General features: G+C 35.9%; 1 protein-coding gene across 9 annotated transcripts in view; it reads left to right on the top strand.

The window, feature by feature from the left end:
- LOC120778691 (hemicentin-1) overlaps window positions 1–26,693 on the top strand; it is a 532,407-nt gene that overhangs the window by 427,692 nt on the left and 78,022 nt on the right. For all 9 annotated transcript variants that reach the window (XM_040110644.1, XM_040110643.1, XM_040110645.1 and 6 more), the window contains exon 3: window positions 22,161–22,332. In XM_040110644.1, coding sequence (XP_039966578.1) covers window positions 22,161–22,332 — 172 coding nt within the window. The remainder of the gene's footprint in view (window positions 1–22,160; window positions 22,333–26,693) is intronic.

Below are 26,693 nucleotides of genomic sequence, written 5' to 3'. Positions count from 1 at the left end.
CAAACATGAACATCGAACAGCTGAGGGAGTGTGTGTAAAGTATGAGCGTACACAGTGGAGCCCATTGAAGCACTTTGCGGTTAAGGAACGCTGTCATTTACTATTTAATTCTTTCTTTTTCATTTGCTCTGCATACACACATGCGCACATACTTAAATACATGCCATTAGCGGCAAGTAGTCTGTGCAGTCAGCAACAAAAACGTTAGGCATGTATATGTGTGTGTATGTGGCCTGAAACTAAAAGCGAAAAGCCGCAAGTGTAATTTAGACTTTGTCAAATGTAACTAACTGCGTTTGCTGTGCCGCTCCTTCGCTCCATAGCCATATGCGCTCCAACTATGATATTTATAGCACACCGTAGGGCTGACGCAGTAACTGCCGTTACAGACTAAACAACCAACTGTTTGAATGTGTCGCTGCATAGTTGTTGGTGCGCCTGGGTGACTGACTGCTTGACTGTCGGGCCGTCTAACTCGTTTCGAAATAGATCTTCTGCGCTCGGAGCACCTCGAAGCCTTTGTGTGTTGGCCTGGTTGACTAGTTGGTCTTAGTGGGTTTGTTTATGGTGCAAAATGTAATTAAATTAAATTATGAGACACACCGAAGTAGCGGAACTTGGGGCTGTGTGTGTGCGAACGCAGACAAATTAAGCAAAAATGTCTACCGCCATAAAATGTCATTTAACGAAGAATATACGAGTTATATACATACATACGTATACACCAATACCAATAAATAAATTATATTCAGTGACTCGGTATGTCTGTGTGTCAGGATTGCTGCATTTAGCGCTTTAGAATTTTACTTTAAAAGGAAAGAATTTGCTTAAATAACACTAATATTATATTACATAATCGAAATGTGAGGCCCAGTTATAGAACATATTTTTGGAATTCCTGACTATTTCATTTTTGAGAGACATTTCTTCCCTCTGCCCTAATACACAGGTGTTATATAGTAAACTAAATATATTTAACTCACGACTCTCTGCTTAGCAGTGCTGGACTCATTCGACTACGGTGGTAAAGTTCTTGATTGGAGTTGGATTTGAAAATGTATCCTTCTTTCCCAGTTTTGGTGTCAAAAACTGAAACAATGAATGAAAGTCAAAAGGGAGCATTCCAACTCAATGAACATCTTCCTTATATAAAGAGAATCGCAATGCACATTGTAATTTAATTCAATCAAAAAGCTGGTCGTACCAATGTTTGAGTCAACATCTTTCGTAAACGGTGTTCTTTATTTTCCATTACTGAGACTTGCATTTTATTTCATCGGGAAGGATTATACTTCTCAGCTGTTTACTATTATTATTATTTAGTAAGTTAGGAGGTCGGACTTTCCATATTGAAATGTGACCTCACGTGCAAATGTTTATTTGATTGAAAGATGCATGACATAATTTCATTGGTTTCTGAACTCATTTGCAGCAACGAAACTTGTTTTATAATATGAGCTGAAATTTTAGGCTCCAAAATACTTTGTATTAGCTGCCTTTTATCTGCCTTTTATCTGCCAAGCACTGGGGAGTAGCGATTCGAAACGAGCAGCACTTTTGGTGAAACCCTATGCTAACATGTCTTCCAACGTATGCGCAATTCGTACGGAAAAATTATTTCTTCCCGTTAAATAACGTTGCAGTAACGTTGTTTTCCATGAAGTACTATTATTGATTTGAAGTTTTAAATTTTAAAACTACAGTTAAAAAAAAGAAATTTGTATTTTAATTTGTCATATAAACTTTCTACAATAGTAAAATTGGTAAGAGATAAACTTGGAAAAACTTGGTAGCATTGCAAATAGCGGCTATACCACCACAGAGCTATCGACATATTACCTTTCATTTGAGTGGCATAAAGCATTCAGGGAAAGTATCTGAAGTTATCGAAATTTTACTTCAAGAGGGTCATCCATCCATCTCTGTAAATCACGATAACATTGAAAAGTTGAAACAAACAGTGCTTGAAGATCTCGTATTGGCAACAGACATAACAGGAAATCTCAACACAAAACGAAATTCCTTCACCGTATTCACCAAATTTGGTTCACTGCCACTTTTTTTCTGGTCTCGAAGCTGAAAACTATGCTTCGAGGAACGCGCCATCGGCCTATTGGCCCGATATATCAAAATCGTTATACAAGCTTATCGCCAATTTGAAATTAAACTTCAAACTAACATAAAAAGATTGTACCAATCGAATAGTAAAATGTTGATTCAGTTTGAGTGCGTTTAATAGACCAGTCTGTGTCAAATTTGATCTTATGTGTATATATTTTTAGGCTAGTGAACTTCAATTAGTTAATCATTTGGAGTACTAAACTCAAGTGTTCTTTAACGAAATGTTGAATTTAAAAACTCGTAGAAAATAACAAAGATCTGCTTTTCGGTTCTTTAAACACATTCGGTCACCATATTTAAAACTATTTTCGTTATAAAATTTTAACCTCTTAAATAAACATACTCAAATTGCAAAAGTTGCTGAAAAATACAAGTTTAAAAGCCCACACACTTCAGAATTTTGCAAATTCCCACAGTTTAAAAGAATGTTTACGTTCGAACTGCGCACAAGTACTTCTCCCTAGTGTCAACAGCGTTTCAAGTTGAGAATAATTTTTGCAATTTTTCAAACTGTCGCAGAAAACAGTATTTTCCCTGGCCTCTTCGAGCCTTGACACTTGTGGCCAAAACGAGCATTTGCAGAAGCTGCGGTGAAATGTGTTCAGGCATGGTCATTGCTAAGTATTTACGTTATGTACAACTCACGAAATACTCATGTATGTGTTTGTAAGGGTGTGTGATATGCAACCTTACAGAGTTGCTAACACAGGAGACACACGTTTATGCGTTTGTCGATAATTTTACAAGTTTGAAATGAGTCCCTTGTGCGCAATTAAAGTACACCACAATCAACAGCAACAATAAACATAGGTATAGGTATATAAACGTCTAAATGTTGTTAGCAACGCAAGTAACAAATAGCACAATCAAAATGTTGTAAACAACAACAGCAGTGATATTAAATGCGTATATACATACACACGCTAGCTGCGTTTAAAACCATCATGGACCCTTTGCCATTATGGCCGCTTATCTAAATCACGCTCTATTACAAACACACTCACCCCTGATGTTCCAAACAGCATAACGGTCCAACTTGCACCTTTAATATACTCTTCAAAATCCAAATGCTTTACCACCTTACTTTCCCTACACTCCGTTAGATAATAATATTCAGTTTTCGTTTCCGTTCTTCGTACATTCATGGAACTCTGACACTTTCTGGAAATGTTTACAATTTGGAGCATTAGCTGACGCTTAGATAAATGCGCGTTGTGAGTCTCAAATATTTTGCCTTCATGCCTCAGATTTAAAGCGCAAAAGATGGAATCATGTGCCCCCAATTGCCATTCACATGTCCAACGCACGTCCATTAATAAGTTTCTGTCAACACCGGGCAGCGTACAGTCTTACATCGGTCCCGGTGAGCCCTCCAATGGCTCTTGTGACGACTGTGTATGGGTATGTGGCATCAAGCTTTAAATGCCACCTTCACTTTTCACAAAGCACATCATGTGTCCATCTCTATATCTGCCTGTGTGGCCTTCTAACGCGCTTATCATGTCTGATGAAGTTGTCGATTGAAATCAGTTGACATTTTTTGCGGCGCCTGCCCACAATTCGTTGCCTTAATGCCTTTCGCGCTTGTGGCGAATATCTTTTTTACACTCGTTGCTTGTGCTTTTACGGGCATTTTTTGCGGTCAGTGGTGGTAATGTAATGTCTGTTGTTGGCCAGATAATTATCACTTTGCCCCAAAAAGGTAAAATTGATTTGAATTGCTCAAAAACTGGGGTTTATTGATTTTAAATGGCGGACTTTAACATTTCAAGCATTAAGTCATTTTGTGGTGAAGTGCTCGAAATGGCAGGCGGATTAAAGATTTTTTGTTAATTTGTCCATTTATTGAAATGTTCAACATCAAACATCAACTAGTAGTTTATTTTGACTCAAATTTTGTAATACTTTATAATATCTTAAATTACCAATAAATTATTTTTTACTCAGAATTTGTAAGATTTTCTTCAGTTTTAAATTTTTTGGTGAGTGGTGACTATATTCTAAGGTTTTATATCTTTAACATAGTCAAATTAAATTGTTTTTAATTTTACACTACACTCAAAGTCTACTATATACTACTTGTAAGCTCATATTAAATTACAGAATAACACAAACACTGCCAATAATTAGGTTTTATTTTGAAAACAATAAGCAACTATGTATAGCTATCTTTGATTCAACAAATGGAAGAGATCAAACAAATTATAAAAACTTCTTTAAAAGACTAGAAACCTTTAGTAAAAAGTCTAAATGAAATACTAATACGAATCGAAGTTTGGAAAATTCCTTCCGGTCCTGGTAAAATTTTATATTAAAATATGGGAGCTGGGAATAGCATCGAAATGCTTTGTAATAAGTATATGGAAGCTAAGGGATTAATGGATTTTACTCACGTAAATACTTTACAAGAGTGCAATGCACCAAACGAGCATGCAGAGAAACCGCAATTCGAAGAAAGCAATATCAGAGAAGTTTCTGTAATGCATTTGTATATTACTTAGCAATAGCTTTTGTTTTTTTTAAACCATTTCTTTTCTTTTTCCTAGACTTATATATTTTTCTCCACCTTGATTCGATTGATGTGGTTTTCTTCGAAACCAATTGCTGTAAAGAAAAGGTCTTTTCATTTATTGCTATTTGCAGGCGCTCTCATAAATTCACTTATATAGGAGTACCATTATTTGCCAACCACATTACACGTGACGCACACTGGTTTAATTAATTCGCACCCAAAGCTCTTACTAAAATTTTAATATCTCAATTAATTTTGGGCCCAAATTTAAATACAAAGGTAACAGCTTGGTGAAAGCATTAAAATTATATGCGCATGTCACAAGTCATAGCTAGGATACCAACGGAGCAGCTTTTAAATGCCAAGTATTAAATTACATTTGCCAAATGTTGAAGAGGAGATTAAAGCGAAACCTGAGATTTATTGTATGCATATGCCTACCTCTATTTTAATATAAAAAATTATAAAATAAAATCTTACAAAAAATTTAATATCAGCGTTATGATAGCCTAGTCAATTTTCATGTGAAGGTTTCAAGTGGGCTGATGTAGTGGTTTTACTGAGCCAGGATTAGGCCGGAAGAAGAAGAAGAAGAAGAAGAAAGATTAGGCCGGTAACACTGGCAGCTACGAAAGTAGGACTGCTTTATAGAATATCTTTCAATCAGATAATCAAATTCCCATACTGACTTTGAATTCAATAAGTTTTGAGCCCAATAAGTAATGGATTTTATCTGAAAATTTGCGTGTCAAATATCAAAGAGATCGTACTTCCGATGGCTGCGAAACGGCAGCAAATAAAATGTCATTATAAATCCCTTTATTTGTAGATACTTAAACAAAAATTGATATATTAAAATATACATTTCATATATTCTGTACACTGATGCATATTTAATAAAGCAAGTTGATTTAGTTCTGGGTCAAACCACGTCAAGTGCTCCATGAAAATTTCGAAAAATCTCCCATTTTGAAAACTATCACTTCATTAGGAAAGGGACCAGACGCATACCTCGTGGTATAAATATTTCGTCAAAATTCTTTTTTTTTGTTAAAGTTATTTAAAGTATTAAACTCCCGACATTTGTGCCGCAAGAAAAGCATAAGCGCATTGCCCAACGATGGATGTGCCATACGTTTTAAGAGTGGTAGGGGGACAAAAAATTTAATATCTTTGGATCATACTTTTCGATTTTTTTAGCGTGAAGAACACTTAAAAAATTTCAATTGTTTATCAAAAAATTATGTAAAATATTATTATTTGAAGAAAAAGACCATGGAAAAATATTTATAATATAGCACGAATATTTTTCTTTGACTTCACAAAATTTCATCGATTTATCTGCAATAATTTATGAAAAAATAATTTTACAATTTTATCGTGCTCTAAATGCAACCTTCAATAACTTTAACAAAAAATAGAATTTTAACGAAATATTTATACCACGTGGTATGCGTCTTGTCGCCTTCCTAATGAACTGCTAATTTTCAAAATCGGAGATTTTTCAGAATTTTCATGGACCACTTGACGTGGTTTGACCCTTCTTCATCATTTAGGAAGAACACCTTCTATATGTATTATATATGTATATCTACAAATATCTAAAAAAGTATTGTTCTTGTAGTTAGCTTCATACCTAAAAGATACTAAATCAAATTAAAGAACAACATAACAACGCAAGTGAGGAAGGGTTAATTTCGGATGCGACCGAACATTTTATACTCTTACAACTTGCAAAAATCAAAGCCAGAGAAATACATATAGTTATCAAACATCAGCCAGAGGTTGGAAATCCAAGAAATTTTATACACATATAACTCATACACTTAACGACATATTCGGCACAAGGTTTGTTAGAATAACGAAAATCGTTATACGCAGTACTATATGGAAGTTTGGTTAATTCGTAGACGAAATTAACATATTTTCGGCATTAAACAATAGCATGGCCAATGTTATACGTGCGGTTAATTCTGCCAGGAGTTTGAGGGTCTTACATTAGGTATGTGGGAAATAGTCTTCACCCGAATTTTTATATTATTTTTGCATTACGTTGTATTATTTAAAAAGAAAAGATGCTCTCTGAAGGTGTCTTACATACTATCACCAATATAAGGAGTAAAATCAAGTATATGTACCGATTTTATCCATTTCATCAATTATTATTATAAAGTCGACCGAAATTTCGAAAATCTTTCTATTAAGAATATGAAGACTAGAACCAGTTGATTTATATCTTTCTGCACAAATGCTCTCAAAAGAATAGTGGTCTAAACTGGTCGAGGTAGTTATAAAAATTTCTTCATCAGCTGTTGAGATATGCGAAGAAAATTTAATAGATACGTGCGGCCAGATCGGACTATATCACATACATATATGTATATCTCCCATATAACCGCTTATTAAATTCTTTTTCCGGCACCCTGCCTTAAGTTAAAAAGATAAAAGCACGAAATTTCGCAGAACTGTTCTCCAGTACATATTTAAAATAACAGTGAAAATTAAGAAAATTGGCCAACTGTAGCACATTATATTCCTTACAATCCATTATGTTTATTATATCCTGAACAGGATATGTTAAATTTGCCACGAAGTTTGTAACACCCAGGAGGAAGCGTCGGAGACCCCATAAAGTATATATATAAATTATCAGTATGTTGAGCTGAGTCGATTTAGCCATGTCCATCTGTCTGTCTGTCCATCTGTCCGTCTGTCTGTATATACATTATACGAACTGGTACCTCAGTTTTTAAGATATCGTAATGAAATTTCGCAAACGTCATTTTCTCTTCAAGAAGCTGCTCATTTGTCGAAACTTCCGATATCGGATTACTATAACATATAGCTGCCATACAAACTGAACGACCGGAATCAAGTTCTTGTATGGAAAACTTTCACATTTGACGTGGTATCTTCACGAAATTTGATATGGATTACTGCTTAAGGTAATACAAGTAATATAGTCTCCGAAAAAGTTGTTCAGATCGGATTACTATAGCATATAGCTTCCATACAAACTGAGCACATAGTTACTAAAAGAAATGCACCTGTGAAGTTAACGTTTTTTCTTGTTTTTTGCTGGAATATTCCCTTCTAGTCAAAGGTTAGGAGCTTGTGATTTTGCGGAAATGTTTTCTAATATGTATTTAACAGAGAAAGAGAAAATGAAAAAACAGACAACTTTAAGAGGCATGGACATTAAACTTATTGGAGGGCGGGGTCTCGTTTATGCAATTCGTTGTACAAAATTACAGCTTTTTATCTTATTGTGGAGTTTTGTTACGGCACTTTATGTGTATTCGATTAATGGCGTTTGGTGGGCGTGGCAATGGTCCGATTCCGCCCACCTGCAATACCAGCTACCTTCGTTTTTTTTTTTGTTTGTTTTTTATAGCAGGAGGAAGCATCGAAAGCCGGAGTGCGGGACTTTAATCCGCTAAACCTAACCTACTCCCAACTCAAGACTCTCCCACGGAACCACCAGATAAGGTATTACTTCATGGCTGTGAGAAGACATTTTACGTCGCCTCTATAGCACAGACGGACTGACGCCTATTCTGCTGTATCTGTCTTAATATTGTCATGATGGAAGTTGCCGCGAACAGCTTTCCACTTCTCAGAGAACTGACACATAAGTGCAGTCCAACTTTCCACCTTTAAACTACCACCAAGTGCTGTTTCTAACTTTTCCCTTATGTTTAGAAACCGAGGACAATGGAAGAACACGTGCTCAGAGTCTTCTATTGACTCCGTACACATCAAACGATACGGACTGACGTCGTTTTGAAATTTATATAGATAGCCTCTGAAGCACCCATGCCCGCTTAATATTTGGGTCAGGTGGAAATCCAGGTCCCCATGTTTTCTACTTATCCACGTATGGATGTCAGGTATAAATCTGTGTGTCCACCGTCCTTTAGTTGAGGTTTGCCACCGTTGCTGCCACAAATTTGTGCTCTTCTTTCTCTCTTCTCTCTTTTGGATTTCTGTAATTGGCGCTGATAGCTCATATAATCTCGCGAGCTCGTCACCCTGGATGTCTATGGGCGGCATACCAGCTAGTACTTCAGATGCTTCGCTGGAAATAGTTCGGAAAGCACTTGTTACTCTTATTGCTGTGAGTCTGTGCACCGCATTTATTGGTTTGGCATACGCTTTTATGTTTAGCGCCTGTATCCATACTGGAGCTGCATATAGTATAACTGAGCTCATAGCTTTTGCGATTAGAAGTCGGCGGCTGGAGCGCACACAGCCTCTATTTGCCATCATTCTTGATAACGCGTTATAAATCCTATTTGCTTAATTTGCTATGTTTGCCAAGTGCTGCTTGAATTTCAGTTTGGAGTCCAATATTACCGCTAAATACTTCAACTGTGGTTGTGAAGTAATCATACACTCTCCTATAGTGAGAGTTATTTTTTCCTCAATTTTTCTGGTGCTTATGAGCAGTACCTCTGTTTTGTGCTCAGCCAGTTCCAAACTCTTGGAAGAAAACCATTGGCGTAGACCATTTATGCATTAACTACATTTATTTTCTAGGTCTTCAAGTTGTTTACCTACTGCTACCACTATAAGGTCGTCCGCGTATGCGATTAGCTTAACGTCTTTAGGCTGTGGAATTCTTAGCACCCCATCATAAACTAGATTCCATAAGAGAGGGCCTAAAACAGATCCTTGTGGTACTCCGCTTGTAATAGGGTAGCTCTTGTAGCCTTCGGTGGTGTCGTAGATCAGCCTTCTATTTTTAAAATAACTCATAATGATATTTATGAGGTACAGAGGGGCGCGTATTCCATATAAGGCTTCGAATATATTTTCCCATTTAGAAGAGTTGAATGCATTCTTCACATCCAGGGTGATCAGCGCACAATATTTTTTTGTACCACCTTTCCATCTTTTGCCACTTGCTGCTCTTTTCGCCGTGTCGACAACTTCTTTCAGTGCATCGATAGTAGACCTCTGTTTTCTGAAGCCGTATTGTCTTTCTGATATTCCGCCGGCCTCCTGGATTGCAATCTCCAAGCGGTTTCTTATTATGCTTTCGTACACTTTGCCCATTGTGTCGAGCATACACAGAGGTCGATACGAAGAAGGTTCATCTGGTGGTTTTTTGGTTTTGGGATTAAAACCAGGCGCTGGATTTTCCAGGGATCGGGAAACATCCCTTCTTTTAAACATGCGTTGTACATTTTTGCGAAAAGAGTGGGCTTTGAGATTATGGCTACCTTTAGAGCTCTGTTTGGTATGCCATCGATACCAGGCGCTTTGTTGTTTTTGATTCTTTTAGCTATGGCCAATAGTTCTTCTTCCGTAACCAGTGGGGGTGATTCAGCAGCTTCGTTTCGTCGCACAGCGCTAGTAATCGGGGCATGCGTCGGAAATAATGCCTCGACGACTTTCTTCAGCTACCTTCGGGTGTCAGAGAGCATGTGTACCAAGTTCCATCAAGATATCACAATTTTACTCAAATTATCGCTTGTCCTAACGAATGAACAGACAAACGGATCGGCAGACACTTTTATACTTTATAGCAACATGTTGCAAGAGTATGCAAAAGACGGAGCAGTAGGTGTCACAGAGGCCAAAGTTTCATTAAATTAAATTACAAAATAACAAAAAACTTTATTTAAACACCATTAAATGTTATTTACAAAAAATGCGCGCCTGAATATATGCTACATATTTATCAACTTAATGCATTTTCAATTGCCATTTTTATCTACGCGCTTTTTTGTGATCTATCGTTAAAGGAATTTATGCTCTTGCATATATAGAAAGAAATTATGTGCACACCATTAACGCTTGATTTCCACACATACATATGTATATTATATGTATGTGCGAGTAAAGGGAGTAATAACTTCATTACTTGTTTGTCGGGCGTCTTATAATCTTTGTAGCTGCTCATGTGCAAATATTTTCATTTATCACGAAATTCAAATATTTTTCACACTGACGCCATATTGTTTTCGCATTTCTTTTCGACGGCTAATATACATATATATATTTTATCAGCAAACATGGGTTGTTCGATGTTTTGTTGTTGCTGAAACTCGAAGTATAAATATTAAAAGTATATTGCCATAAATCCCTATAAATGCGGGCTACATTGTGGCTTATCGCTTTAAGCGCCTCAAATTATGCTTTAATATTTGTGTACACACCTCCGATTCGGCGTGCTCTTTCTAGCTGTGCTAAATCACCATTTTATGCATCCCTGAAGTATGCATCACTTTTTATTATTTTCGAATGCTTCACTTTTTCATCTCGTTGCATATCAAAATGGCATACTCAACGGTAAATAAATGTGTGTAAGTGTATGCGTGTGTTCAAACACGAAATTCTATTAAAACTGCTGATGGCATGTTTTACACCTCAGCGATTTATGCATATATGCTGGCGCAGACCAACACACACACGCACACATGCATTACACATCGTGCGGGTGGTTGTGTGTGTTGCCGGCGAACTGAGTATTGCTGACATGCTGGCGCGCACTTTACCCAGTCAAGCAGCAAAAAAGTATGCAATACAATCAATTTGTTATCCCCCAACAACGTTCGAACGGCGTTATGCTGTTGCTGTTGCTGTAGAGCGTTTGCGCTTTGCGTTATTCCCTTTACGAATATATTTATTCATGTAATACATACTTAAATTTATGCTCGTGTTTGTAGTTGTAAGCGTGTACATAAGTAAGTGATTGCTTCGCAAGTAATTTTGCTTGTTTTCCCTTTGGCACACACACCTATTCCATCTTCTTTTACCTATCCATTCTGCATCTTGAACTTCGCCAACGCCGCCGTTGCACGTTCAATCAATTCGCTTAACGAAAATAAACACACGCACACAAATGTACCTACATGAATTGGAATACACATTCGTGTATTTGCATTTATGTGTGTGGGTGTGAGTCAGCGCTGTTATTTCCCTGAGCTCTCTTCAGGCGCGCACTTTCTTGCTTCGCGCGTGGTTGCGGTGCTACGGAAAAGAAGAAACGCACGAAGCGCTGCCAATCAACCGGCCGTGCTAGGGCTCCTACGCCAACCGGAAGCAATGTCGGCAGCAAAAGAACAAAAAAAATATGGAGAAATTCGCATAAGTGTATAAGCGCATAAAAAATCGTCGAAAAGAAATAAAATTAACAGACCAGTCGCACCTTCATCTCGTATTTATGGTTTGCTCCATCAATCAATTAATCGATATAAAATTTGGTTAATAAAAGTCGACTGTAATGCCGGAAGCCACTGTGTTGAATAAGTATAGGAATTGTTGCCATAGACTTAAATTAGCTTTGTACAGTATTTTTAAAGTATGTTGCCCATCAGGTGGGGATGATGTCAATACATATTATGGTGGTTGGCTGTGGATTTGCCAGAAAAAAATAGATAAGTTGTTCTGAAGCAAATCTGGCTACGCTTCTCAAATATCTGTTCTTTCTTTTCAATGTTTTCTAAGTTGTAATGGATCCTGTAAGCTTTGTGACGTCTCCGATTGGTTTTGAGATTTTTCTGTAAGAGTTATTCGCAAATATATCCTAAGATAGACTTTAAGATGCATTTATGACGAGAAAATCACATGGTCTTAATATAAATGTATGTTTTTAGAAGGTTTTACTTATATTGAATTTAGATCATTGCTTCTGATTTGTCAATTCAATATATTTATTCCAATCTGATCCAAACTCTTTACAACTTAAAAAATAAAAGTTGATGGAAAAGCACTAAGAGCTTGACCACATTTTATATAATTTCTGAGGAAAGTGAGGTAAATCTGTCTTATAGTTCTTGGATGCTGGCAAGAAGCTGAAATATCATGAAATATGTTACTTGTAAACTGTTATCTATGGATAATGTAAGATAACAATCATTAGACTAACGTGGAGAAAACATATATCAAATGCAAATTTACATTGGCTTTTAAATATAAACACTAAACTTAGCCTAAAGAACCCAGTGATTTTATATAATGCGGCCATAAATATTGATATAATACAACGGTTCTAATCAAAATTGCTTAGAACAATCACATGTTCACCATGGTACAAGCGTAATAAAAATATCCATAAAGACCTTGGTATTTCTATGGTAAAGAAAGGAGTACAAGATAGCAGAATTAAATATACTATATATCTAAACTCCTAGATAACCCAAACCCATTGGCTAATGCTTTGGTACATTCCTGAAAAGATACGCCTGCGTACTAAAGGACAACGTGTCACCAAAACTTGCTTGAGCTTGTCTAGTTTAATACTATTAGATTTAAGATTTTATATATAACTTATTGTTAGGATTTTAAAACAGAAGGCAGATCCAATAAATAAATAAAAATTGAAAAAAAATATATTTAAATTTGTTAGATTAAATTCAAAACATTTGAGATATTTCGCGATCCTCCTTAATTTCTGAACCGTTCTCCAACTCTACTTAGCACGTGTACGAAGCATCATCCAAACTTAAAAAAAAATATTTTAAAAACGATATTTGAGTTCATTAGCCCATTGTAAACTTTTCTGTCTTATATAAAATGTAAAAGGATTGTTTGCAATTTAATTTGTGCTTAGATGCTCAAGACTAGAATCTTTCTGGTCCTTAGACTTCCTCTTGCTCATATCGCCGAGGTTTTGAATAAGTATCAATATCCCAACTAAGCTACGGAGGATTATTGATTCAACAACAGATTTTAATACTTTTGCTGTTTTTCGTTTTTGTTATTTTCTCTTTTTAAGGTATTCCAATTCCAGAAAAAAAATCTCAAAGGTTTGAATGATTTGGAAGCTTTCCTACAGGAGCTTTTAAACCCAAAAATTAGATTCACGTTTAAAACTTTTCAACTGACACACCTTCTTATTACTACAAGAATTTTGTCACTCACACACCAAGCGTTTCTAATATTTTTTAATTCCAACTTAATACCAAGTCGTTTCAATCTCAATCAGCACGTCGCTGCACAATCATTAGCACAGCTTTCCACATGGATTCAAGTCTATATGTACCGTTCGTCATTGAAGCAACAAAATCTTTGTATTTGGCTCTAATGGCCACCACATATAAATTATGCGAGCTACTTTCAATATGATTGTTTGTGCAACGTGTATTTATATTTGACACACAGAGAACTCTTGCGCAAATCCGCAAATATTACTTTACTAAATTAAGCTCAGGAACGATTATCCTTTTATCCTTGACAACGACGTGAGCGAAAATAACTAATTTTGCCAAAATATATGTTTATCCACGTATGTATGCACAATATTTGTGGGATATTTATGAGAGCTTGTGCGCGCGCGCCTCTCTGTGCAACACTTAAGGCGCTTTACTGGCGTTCATCTGTGGTATATATAGCCACTGTCTCTTCAGACATTCATTCAATTTCACTCGTTTATCTAAGCGCCATCAGCTGCGTCCCTCTGCTTCAATCCAGGCAGACAGCTATTTTGGCCGCTTATCCACTCAAATCACCTTACTACAAACACATACATTTGTCGTTGCCGTTTGCTGCGAGAATTTATCACCTCATTTTTCATTTTCGCACATTTTAACTAATTTGTACAACCGCTTGTGCAGCGCCACATCCGGCTGCTGCCACCAAGTCCACTCGAAGATCACAACCACACTACCACCACTGCACAAGTACTCAAGTACATATATCAAAGGCACGAATCAACTTTGTGTGCCACTAATTTGGGCACTCTTATGCGAGCAAAGGAAAGCGCTTACATAATGCCCAGAAGCTTCGCCTTTTCTATTAAGAAAATATTCACCAAATTATAGTGAAAATGTTATCAACGGCTTAACTGTATTCCCTGACGCGCGCCTCAATTTATTCGTGCTTTGCTTGACATACGAGTACAAACACAAATGCACATTCATATATATGTATGAGAGTGTGTTTGCATGCTTTTCGCAATAATATATCCAAAATTTCTCTGGGCGAAGCAGCCACACCCGCACACTTTGCACACACACATTAATACACAATCTGACCGCTTGTCCGTCTCCACGCAAGCAATCAACTCAAGCAACACTAAACTTTGATTTCAATGGCCGTAAATCGCACTTCATTTCTGATTCCTTTTCATTTCGCCCAACTGCAGTGCTCGCCAAAAGTTTTCGCACACCGCTTTCGTACTGGCACTGGTGTCACTCTGTGGGGCCAAAGTATGTACAAACCACTCACATAGATTCACGTGTATTACAGCAGCTGATGGTGGCGGTAAGTGGGTGCGGTTTCCTGTTCATAAATTTCCAATTTTTCCTTATGAAATAAACACTCACAGCGTCTCGCCGAGTCAAGTTCTTCGACAAACATTTGCGCCCACTTTTTGGCGCACGAAATCAAAATTCAAGCAACTCTGCTCACTACGAGTATTTCGGAGCCACTTCAGACCCTCTTGCCTTGCCTCTCAGCTATATTACAAATGTGTGTGTCTGAATGCGGAGGTTTCTGTGGTATTTAAGCCATTTACAAACATTTTCTTATCTTTGCCATTTCCTACATTTTCAGTTGTGGTTTGCCCTTTTGTAGAGTTGTATGAGTGTGCTCGCGTATTTATTTTAGTGTTTTATTTGGCTTTGTGTATTTTTTAGTTGCAATCTCTGGCCAATTGGTTAGCTGAAGAGCTTTAGCTTTATAATTCTATTTCCGTTTCCGGTTGCTAAAGTAGAAAAGCTTTCCAGCCGTCTTTTAGTAAACATAGTTTTATTTGCTTGCTGGAGCAGTTTGCTTATTCGCGAGTGGCTCATTTAAAACGCAATCGAAATCGTCGTGCTAAGCTGCAAAAAATCTATATTAAACCAAAAAATTGTTTCATGGAAAACCTAACAAAACTTGATCTCGGATTGGTTGGATCATTTTGGATTAAAAATTTAGATCTAATATGTCCTTGACGGATCATGATATGCTAGTGCATGTAGCTGAAAGAACTACAAGTTTATTACGACGAGCTGTCATGGAAAAACTTTTATCTAGCGGCGTTATAATAAACAATTGATGCGAGACTTGGTAGACATCTAGTCGGTATCAAATTAAGCAAAAGTTAAGAATTTCACTATAGTAATCATTGTAAAGCATGCATGTGACGTAATAGCTACAAAGCGACAGTCTCGGGAGTTTAAATGTCAGGTTGGTGTGTTTGTTATGTATTCGTTTTGATTTCTATGTCATAGAGCTTTCGCCTTATAAGAATTTCCCTTAAAAAACTATAACTTATTTAGTGGTTTCATTACCCCCATAAATTACTTTATCCCTAAAAACAATTTTTGACAAAGATTAAATATGACAACAGGAGCTTTGATTTTTGTGTACGCAATTTTTTCCTTATGAGAATCTATATTTGGGATGTAACTTTAATAATACCTGAACTTTAAATGATATTTTCCTACATTTTATATAGTTTGAGTTATGTGTGTTTTGCTTTTCTGTAAATAATCACTAACGAGCTAAATATATGAAAGCTCTATCCATTTATTTACTGAAATGCTGTAATAAAACTTATCAAAACTATTTCAGCTAAGCAAGTGTGATTTAGGATATGAAACTTGTGTTTATTTGTGCTATATGTATATGTCTAAGTATGTGTGCAGTTCGAAAAGACTGCCAGTAAGATCTTCAAGCCACATCTACAACCATAACTGTGTACGCTTAACCACATAAGAGAGTTGTTCACCATAAAACTGTCCATTCACTTAACCGAAATCATTCAGTTTGAGCAAACGTCGTCCTTCGCTGGTCGGGCGTTGGCTGGGCGCAGTTGCAATACTGATAATCGTTTGGAGCTATAGAAGCAAACGTCTGGGCTTCCAACTGTCCATGTATTCATTTATCTACTAGCATTGCGGGATATATATTTGGTGTGTGTGTGCAAGTGAGTGTGTGTTAGCCTTTGAAGTGGTTGTCTCGACGTTGATTCTTAACTGCTGCTTACTTCAAGAACCATATTAGATTATCTTGTGGTTCGCTCTTTGTTGTTGCCAACTCAAATCTCTCTTACATGCCGGTCTTCTGCTTCCTTTTCATCTTATTTGACAAATGTAATGCGTTGTGCGTCCTTGCACACAATATTTTTCAATTTTTACAACCGACCATTCAACTTAGACATGATTGCTATTATTTTATTTTTGATTTTATCTCCGCTGGATCCTTGCTATGGCAACTGATGGATATGTGTGTGGTGCACTTCGTAAATTTGGAAAATGAAAATTATATCATTGCGCATGTGAAATATTAGCTCGCTCTTCCGGATCTAGTTGGATGTATATGTATGTATAATGCATATATTATTGCTTTTCGATTGAACGACCAGAATTTTGGTTGGAAAATATTCTATTGACTGCAATGGCATCATTACGAAATTACTAGATGATTACAAGCATATTTACCCGACATATATACATATTACATATGTAGGTACATAGACAGATAAATAAATATGTATGTATGTCAATGTATATGTCCTGATTTACTTTTCGAATACAAAGAAATGTAAGAAATACAAAAATTTCTGTTGCATCGAATAATGCACTAGAACTCGACATTTATCGGCCAGTTTTTGTGTCATCTATATGCTATATTCTTTCGACTTGAACAATGGTATGGTGATTGTTCCGTTATTTTGGACAATAATCCATGCAAAGTCTCATGAATATGGTTCGTTAAATAAAAAGGACTTCATACTGATCGGCCAGCTATATAGTGGCCCGAAAACGGCTGTTCCGAAAAATCGGTAGCTTCTTGACGAAAAAATTACATGTGTAACATTTCAGAATAATATCTTAAAAACTTGTTCACGTATATACAAACATGCTCGATGATCATGTATTTATATATATTTTTTGTTTGAGGGTCGGCACCCTTTCCTTCAGAATGTTTCATACTTCTTGTCAAACTTATTACAGTGTTCAGGTTATAATAAAATAGATCCTCCGCGTGAGCTTTTTAATCTAAATAATGATTGGTAAGCAAGAGCATTTGTGTACAAAATAAAAAATCCAATTAAAATATCTAAAGCCAAAATACAAAGCTTAATTGGAATTGAAAATAGAATTTGCAAAGGTTCAAAAAATTTATTTCGTTCATTGTAAGCAGCACAAAAGTACAATTATTGACCTACTTGTATGATTTTCATCTCGTTAAAATATAAATCCAATAATAAAGTTGGTATGTGTATGTACATATGTAGATTGATGTGTTAGACCATTTGTGGACTTTGTTGGCACAATTGGTATTGACGATTTAGTAAGAGGAATGAATAAGAAGTCGGTACATTTTACAAGGACGTTTGGAGTGTAAATATTATTGTTTATATTTTCAAATTAAAATGTATGCTTTTAGGGGAGGCAAGAGTGAAGACTATGCGGAAGTGATTAGAGCAGTGTTCTTTTCATGAAGATTAGTTTGTTGTACTAAAAAGTGCTTTGATCAGATTGTTCAGAAATCTCAATGTGATTTGAAAAATCTTGGGCAGATAAGGTGTTTTGTCCAAATTTTTATTTATAGAATAAACGCACATGGCACATATTCATAAATTTGGTTCAATATTGCAAAGAAATTTTTAGGTTTAGGTACACTATAATATTTTTCAAGCTGAATACATACCCATTACACCTTTTCGAGGAAATGATCGATGGTACACTCGACAGAGGTGCAACCAGATCCCTTGCGTGACTCTCCGAGATCGATTTTCACTGGAAAATACTCTGTTGAACTTATATTGGATTTAGGTTATTCCTTTTTTCCACTAATACTACTTGACAATAAGCTACAAAAAATATAAAATGTTAGTCTGCATTTGATTAAAAATCAATATTCATAGAAAAAAAGACCCTGCCACTAAAAGAAAGAAAAATATTGAGTTCTTTGGAAACAATCCGAATTACATTGTGACACAAATTGTAAGTCAAAGCAAAATATTTAATTATATTAATTATGAATTTTTATTGTGTCGCCTTTAAAGAAATGCCCACCTGATGTAATATACGTATGCCAACGATTTTTCCAGCCCTCGAAAAACTTTTCATAAGTACTTTTTAGAATAGAATTCAGCCCTTTCATCGAATTTTGCTTTATCTCCTCGAACGGCTGATCGATGATATTTATTGCATTTTTGGCTTTAAATTATGCCATCTCTTTAACGATGACGATTTTCAAACACCTTATTCTTCACTTTTTTGGTATTTTCATGATTTGAAGAGATTGAAGGTCGTTCAGAACGAAGCGTGTCGTCCTCGATCTCTCGACCGTCCTTGAAGGCTTTGCATCATTCATAGGCTTGTGTTATTGAATAAGCTGAATTACCATAAGCCTTTTCCAACATTCACATCGATTTCGCAACCGAAATTTGGTTAGAAATAGACAATTTGAGAGAAATTCTTTGTTCGATATTTTTATCCATTATAAAAATCGCAATCGCTTAAGCAGCTGCTGTAAACAAACTGGTTGACAGATCATATTTAGAATTGTAATTAAGGACAGTCCTATCAACTTAGCAAATTATTTTTTGTTGAAATATCATTTACCCGCATAATTTTATTACAATTTCCGAGTGCGTTTTCTCACGATGCAGATTAGCATCTGAATCATAAGGAGGTAAATGGTGGAACATAACATGACATGAAACGGGACAGTAAATGATATATTCAGCATATCCTAGATGATCAATAGACCGCATGGTATCAACTAGTATCAGTACCATAGTCATAAGTTACTATTATGCATGGCAACCGACTAATTGGCAACTGAGTAGCTCGTCGCCATTTTAGATGTACTGGGTAGTCTTTTCGTATTTCGAATCAAACTTCAATCTATTTTTTTATATTTAAAATGAACTTTAATGAACCAAATATGTACCATTTCGGTCGACCACTTTTTGCCATTTTTCCGCTAGAGACATTATTCTATCAGTGTAAAACTTTTCTCCTTCGCTCTTGAAGCCAAGTTTACTCCATTAAGGGACTTCTACATTGACCGGAACAAATGATAGTCCGATGGTGCAAGGTCAGGGCTAGATGGTGGATGCATCAAAACTTCCCAGCCAAGCTCTCCCAGTTTTTGCCGAGTCATCAATGATATGTGTGGTCAAGCGTTGTTCTGATGGAAGACGAAGCCCTTTCTGTTGATCAGTTCTGGCCGTTTTTTTCTATTGCTTGCTTCTCATCAGTTGTTGGCAGTTAAATGTGGAATCAATCGCTCAATCAGGCTTGATCAGCTCATAGTGGATGATACCTTTTCAATTCCATCAAACACTCAGCACAACCTTTTAAGGCGTCAAGCCTGGCTTTGCGACCATTTGTTGAGCTTAACTACGCTTGAACCATGACCTTTTTCGAACATTATTGTCGTATTTCATCTACTTTTGGTCTACCATTCGTGTTACCATTCGTTTCAAAAATGGTTCGATTTCATTTCGTTTCAGCAAAGAATCGCAGATGTTAATTCGGTACATTAAATTTTTCACAGACAATTCATGTGGTACCCAAACATCGAGCTTCCTTTTTAAGCCAGTCGTTTTTAAATGGCTCAAAAGCATTTGATGATGAATGATGAGTTCCGGTCTTGATCAAGCTTTTCTATAATTTCATTGACTTTTTGAACGATAGGTCGACCACAGCGAGGTGCATCGTTCACATCGCAATTTCCAGAACTGGAGCGAGAGAGCCATTCTTGTGCTACACGAACTGATACAGTGTCGCCTTCGTAAACTTCACAAATTTCTTCCCTTTTTATACAAAAATTTCAAAATATAACGAATTTCTTCATTATTTTACATAGTGATTTTGAGCAGCTGTAACTTTTTTTCAACTTTCCCGAATTTAATTTTTTTGGTTAAATGAAGCTTAAAATCTCACTATATGGTATGACAGAATACGACTTTTTCGACTACCCAAATGACAAAATCAGGCTAGTTGCTTGAGGCTAGCTGAACATACAGTACTATTCGTTTTAGGGTAATGGATAAATTTCAAGCAATTGCGAGCATATTTAAATAAGAAATCGTCGTAGCAACGAACATGCAAAATAATTTAATTTTACTAAAGAAAATTCAGCGTTGCTATCTGTATTTTCTAGAACAGTGCCATCAGTAGCAATATATGATGCTGTAGTAGTCTTACATGATAGGGCTGAAAATGGAATGTTACTAAGGCACAAAATATGAAAGGAAAAATTATAAATAATAATTTTTAATTGCGATGATGCTATATCTATCGAAAAAAATTTATATTTGTGTTAAACAAAATTTCAGAATCTTAGTTTGGAATATAAATTCACTAGTAAATATTTTTTTTATGGAAAACTCAAAACTTTTTCCTACTCTTTAAAGGATAGTACTCGACATAAGCGCTGTTTTATGTTAATTTAAAAATTAGCTCCGAAATTGCAATCGAATTATGCGAAATTTACTAACTTTATACCCATGCAGCTGTGATTTTAGGTTTTAGAAATTTTATCCAAATTAATGAACTTTAAATAATCTTACAAATCTGGCAAAATATTGGTTTGCAACACAACTACATAGATTATCCCTGTAGAAGTATATAATTCGTAACACTTAGTCAACTGTATGTGTATTGTATTGGCCCGAGATGCTCTTTTGAATTTATGACTAACGGCATTTTACGCAATCACTTCGTTCAACGGGACACATTGATACAAAAGACGCAGGAAACGGAAAAAATACACAAACGAATCAAAAGAAAATAAAATAACATTAGCGACAGTTGCTCGCCAGAAGCAGCTGATGCTGGCAACAATAACAAGAAACAAGTTTACAAACTTCTGTTGCTCTTTGGCAACAATTCCGCTTAATTCGCATGTCGCATACATACATACTCGTACATCCTCACCGATGTCGGTCCGCGCTGCCAGCTTTATCTGGCCATTTGAGTTGTATGAATTTCATGCATGCATATAATCAAAAGTAAATTATTCGCAGCTTATCTGTGTCATGCGGGAGACGCAATCTCTGATAACCGCAACTCATACGAAAGGAAAAAGAGTGCAAACCAGAAAAATATGTAAAACTTTGCTCCTTTTGAGTCGGGGAGAAAAGAACTTTATTTCCTGTGTGACCGTAGTCAGTTAAGCGTGACAAGGATATGTTTGATTTGCCACATATTTTCCCTTTTATTATCATCTCTATTCGATTGTGTAGGTGTGCCCACATAAGAACCTTAAATGTTAGTTTTTCGCTAAGATTTATTTATTTCTTTTTCGTGTTTTAGTAAGCGGAATTTCATTCATTCGTGTGCTAAAGGTTTGCAGCTCACATATTTATTTCTAAATTTGAATCTCTAAATAACTTCATCAAGTGATTTGGCATATTTATAAAAGCCCAAAGGTAAATTTTGTCTTGTTGTTGTTTTATATCTAAAAGGCTAAATAAGCGATACAAATCAATTCATAAACAAGGGAATTTTTTAATAACCTATTAAAGCTAAATTTTTGAATTCCGAGCAAATTTATGTTATGAAAATCAATTGCAATTGAGAATTACCAATAATAATAACTAAAAAATCTTTCTAAACATTTGCAGATGAAACACTGAGCGAACACGAAGGCAAATCGGTGGTGATACCCTGTCCGGTCAACAAAGCCAAATGCGGTGATCTGCACTCGATAAACTGGTTTAAGGGCGATGATCGCATTGCGGCGATGCTATTGGGCGACAGCAATGTGACGAGCGTATCAGACGAGTATGCGAACAGGTAACGTGAAATTATAATAAAAAGAATATAATAGAGATATCTAACAAAAAGATTTAAGAGGTTTTCCGTTTTTCTCAGTTTGCATAAATTAATGTGTGGGCTAAAACCAATAGTTATAAGAAAAGTTTTATTGACAATTACCAGAAGCTGGCCTCTAATATGGCAAGGAACTCGAAATTGTGTTCATAACACTAATATCTGTTAGCTGTTGGTTTTAACCAATACTTGGAATGAAATAATTTTAATAGGTGTCCAAAAATAATATATTTTTATCTCATATTTATTACTGCTGGAAAAGTCTTGTGAAATTTTAAAAGCCGTAAAGGGCTAGTCCTCTACATTTCATTCACGAATTCTGCGATCAATCCGAACAAAAAAATATTACATTTGAAACAAATGTTTGCCTTGCTCTCAGAAGTGTTCCAAGGACTTTCTCTCCAAATAACCACACTAAAGAGCCTGCAGTAATAACGTCCGAATATGTGGGTGGACAGTTAGTTTCAGCGTAAGCCATTCAACCCATTTTTAGACAATATTGCTTCAATAAAAGTCTGGACCCGTTTCCGCAATACTTCACTTAATATTGTTTAATAGTTTATTATTTTATTACACTAGTTTTTATCAGTTGTTCATACATAGAATATATACAATATGATAGTAAAAAGCGAAAATTCTTGAAAAACTTCTATGTATTAAGGAACTTTCAGCAAACCATGAGTATTAAGGGTAGACTGCATTCGCATTCTTCATCGCGCCTGTTAAAGTGATCTATAATTACTAAAAACAAGTAAGGAAGGGAATTTTATACTCTCGCATGATAAAGATCAAGATTTCATTATACGTCATTTACATATTTTTCAAATACCGTATTTTTGTAAAGTTTTATTCCGCTATCATCATTGGTTCCTAATGTATATACTCGTATTATACAGAAAAGGCATCAGCGTTATATTGGAAGAAGGCGTGGTTGTGAACCGATTTCACCCATATTTCGTACATGTCAACAGGGTGTTAAAAAAATATTATATACCGAATTTCATTGAAATCGGTTGAGTAGTTCCTGAGATATGGTTTTTGGTCCATAAGTGGGCGAGGCCACGCCCATTTTCAATTTTTAAAAAAAGCCTGAGTGCAGCTTTTTTCTGCGATTTCTTCCGTAAAATTTAGTGTTTCTGACGTTTTTTGTTAGTCGGTTAACGCACTTTTAGTGATTTTCAACATAACCTTTGTATGGGAGGTGGGCGTGGTTATTATCCGATTTCTTCCATTTTTGAACTGTATACGGAAATGTTTGAAGGAAACGACTCTATAGAGTTTGGTTGACATAGCTATATTAGTTTCCGAAATATGTACAAAAAACTTAGTAGGGGGCGGGGCCACGCCCACTTTTCCAAAAAAATTGCGTCCGAATATGCCCCGCCCTTATGCGATCCTTTGTGCTAAATTTCACTTTAATATCTTTATTTATGGCTTAGTTATGACACTTTATAGGTTTTCGGTTTTCGCCATTTTGAGGGCGTGGCAGTGGGGCGATTTTGCCCATCTTCGAACTTAACCTTCTTATGGAGCCAAGAAATACGTGTACCAAGTTTCATCAAGATATCACAATTTTACTCAAGTTACAGCTTGCACGGACAGACATACATCCGGATTTCAACTCTACTCGTCACCCTGATCACTTTGGTATATATAACCCTATATCTGACTCTTTTAGTTTTAGGACTTACAAACAACCGTTATGTGAACAAAACTACAGTAGAATCCGGTTATAACGACATTCAAGGGACCGATGAAAATACGTCGTTGTAACCGGTCGACGTTCAAACAGAATTTAGAGATTTTTTTTTTTTGCTTTTACGCTTCCCCTAGTGTTTTCATACTAACTGTAGTACGCTGGAATATTTTTTTTTTTGCTGTTAAAAAACCGTTTTCAGTAAAAATAAAATTTATTCCAATTCAAATTATGTATACATACATATATATCAACATATGTACTCGTACGTAATATACATACGTACAATTATACAAATTTACTTCAAAAAGTCTGTAATTTTATCTTGTTTTTTCTTGTTATGGTGAAAATAAGAATCGCGTACAGCATTATGAAGAATAGACATCATATTTTTTGCAGATTCATCAACGAAATTGGCATGTACAAATTGATTTAAAATTTCTGCAGATTTTAGAGCTTCAGATACGCTTGGAGATGAAGAAATCTGGTCATTTTCATCAGCGCTGTCATCACTATCACTCTTGTCGACAATTACATTTTGCACAATTGCTTCATCGGTTAGTTCTCCACATATTGCAAGATTATTGTCAATACTAGAAAATTCCTCGATTTCTTCTGTTGATATGGGTAGGCTACTTTCAAAAGCACTTGCCCAAACTGAGAGCGGAACATCATCTTCATCATCAAAATCAGATGATATTGAGGTGCTGGTAACGCCTATATTCGCGATAGAAAATCCAGCATGCTTGAAACAGTTGGAAATCGTTATTTCAGAAACCTTGTTCCTAGCATCATACATCATAAGAATGGAATCAAGTATTGTAATCTTCACTTGCCCAACCTTGTTATTTTTAATGTTATCGTGGACGTTGATTAGTTTTAGAACAAAGAATTTTCGAAAATATGATTTAAACGCACGAATTACTCCTTGATCCATAGGTTGCAATATGGATGTAGCATTCGGTGGTAGAAAAACTAGAGTAATGCTTCTCAAGTCATCGATTTGAGGGTGTGCTGGACAATTATCAACCAAAAGTAGGATTTTTTTTTCGTTTTCTTGAGTTCACGACCCCAATCACGCACTTATTTCGTAAAAATATCAGATGTCATCCAGGCTCTGCTATTACTAACATAATCGACAGGTAACGACCGTGCATTTTTGAAACATCTTGGACGCTTTGAATTTCCAATTACAAGCAATTTTCTTTTTATTGTACCACTCATGTTTGCTGCAATTAGCACAGTTAGTCTTTCTTTCGACAGCTTTCCGCCTAAACATTTTTCTCCTCTAAATTTTAAAGTTTGATTTGGTGTCAACTTATAAAATAATCCCGCTTCATCAGCGTTAAAAATCTCATCATCGCTAAATTGGGCTTTCAAATTTGGACAAACTTTTGCTAACCAGTCGCTCACATCACTCTTTTGGACTGACAGAGATTCACCAGCAACTTTGCCTGCAATAATATTGTGTCTTACTTTGAATCGGCTGATCCAACTTGTTGAGCATTCGAATGCAGAAATGTTAAACTTCTTGGCAAAATCATTTGCTTTTTCTTGTAGTATAGGCCCATTTATAGGTATACCCTTATTACGCTGCACTTTAAACCACTGCAATAATGCTTTATCTACATCATCTTGACTCGAAACTCTCACACGTTTAATTTTAAGAACATTTTCATTGAATAGAGGTTCAATTTTGCTTTTATTTTTCTTGATTGTAGATATTGTGGAATGACTAACACCGAACTCTTTTGCAAGAAGTGCATTTGATTCGCCAGCTTCTAAGCGATGTACATATAATTGTAGCTTTTTCTTCAATAGAAAAACATTTTCTCTTCAGAGCGCTCATTGCGGCGCATCTTCTTATTGTCTGACCGCGAAAAAATAACTAACTAACTGACATTTATACATTGAAGACGAGACTGATCTAGAAAAATTTACGAAATACATACATAAGTAAATAGCTATGTGCTAGCGAAAGACATAAAAACAGTGTACCGTACTTTACCGTTATTGATTCCGCAACTGATCGGCGACCTTCATTTTTAATAAAAACGCATGCGTCGTCGTTATAACCAGTAAACTTATCTTAAAATTTCGTGAAATTACGTCGCTAAAGCCGGTATGTCAGTTACCCACTCGAAGTGTTACCAAATTCAAACTGCTATAACTACCACACTATTAATGACAGCGCGCTTAAATTTACACCAATAACAAATCATTCCATTGTTTACAAGTGTACAAAAACATTTTAGTCTGTGTCGTGTGAAAAAAAAGTTATACGTGATGGAATTTAAACGTAATAGTGTGATTGCTTTATATTTGGCTGGAAAATCACAAGCAGCAATTGTTCGTCAGCTAAAACATCTCGAACAAAATGTTTGTGTATCGCACTATAAATCGTTACAATGATACTGGCAGCATCGCAAAACGCCATGGAGGTGGTCATAAGAAAACAGCAACATCACCTGAGATGATTCGAAAAGTGAAGGCTCGACTTGAACGAAATCCACGTCGAAGTGGCAATCAAATGGCTAAAGAGCTGAAAATTTCGCAAAGTTCAATGCAACGACTGTTGAAAAATGAGCTAAAGGTCAAGCCTTACAAGTTCCAAAAAGGACACAATCTT

Source organism: Bactrocera tryoni, chromosome 5 (assembly GCF_016617805.1).
Source record: "Bactrocera tryoni isolate S06 chromosome 5, CSIRO_BtryS06_freeze2, whole genome shotgun sequence".
Classification (NCBI taxonomy): Eukaryota; Metazoa; Arthropoda; class Insecta; order Diptera; family Tephritidae; genus Bactrocera; species Bactrocera tryoni.
The sequence above is the reverse complement of the archived record's forward strand: the minus strand, read 5'-3'. Positions and strand labels throughout refer to the sequence as shown.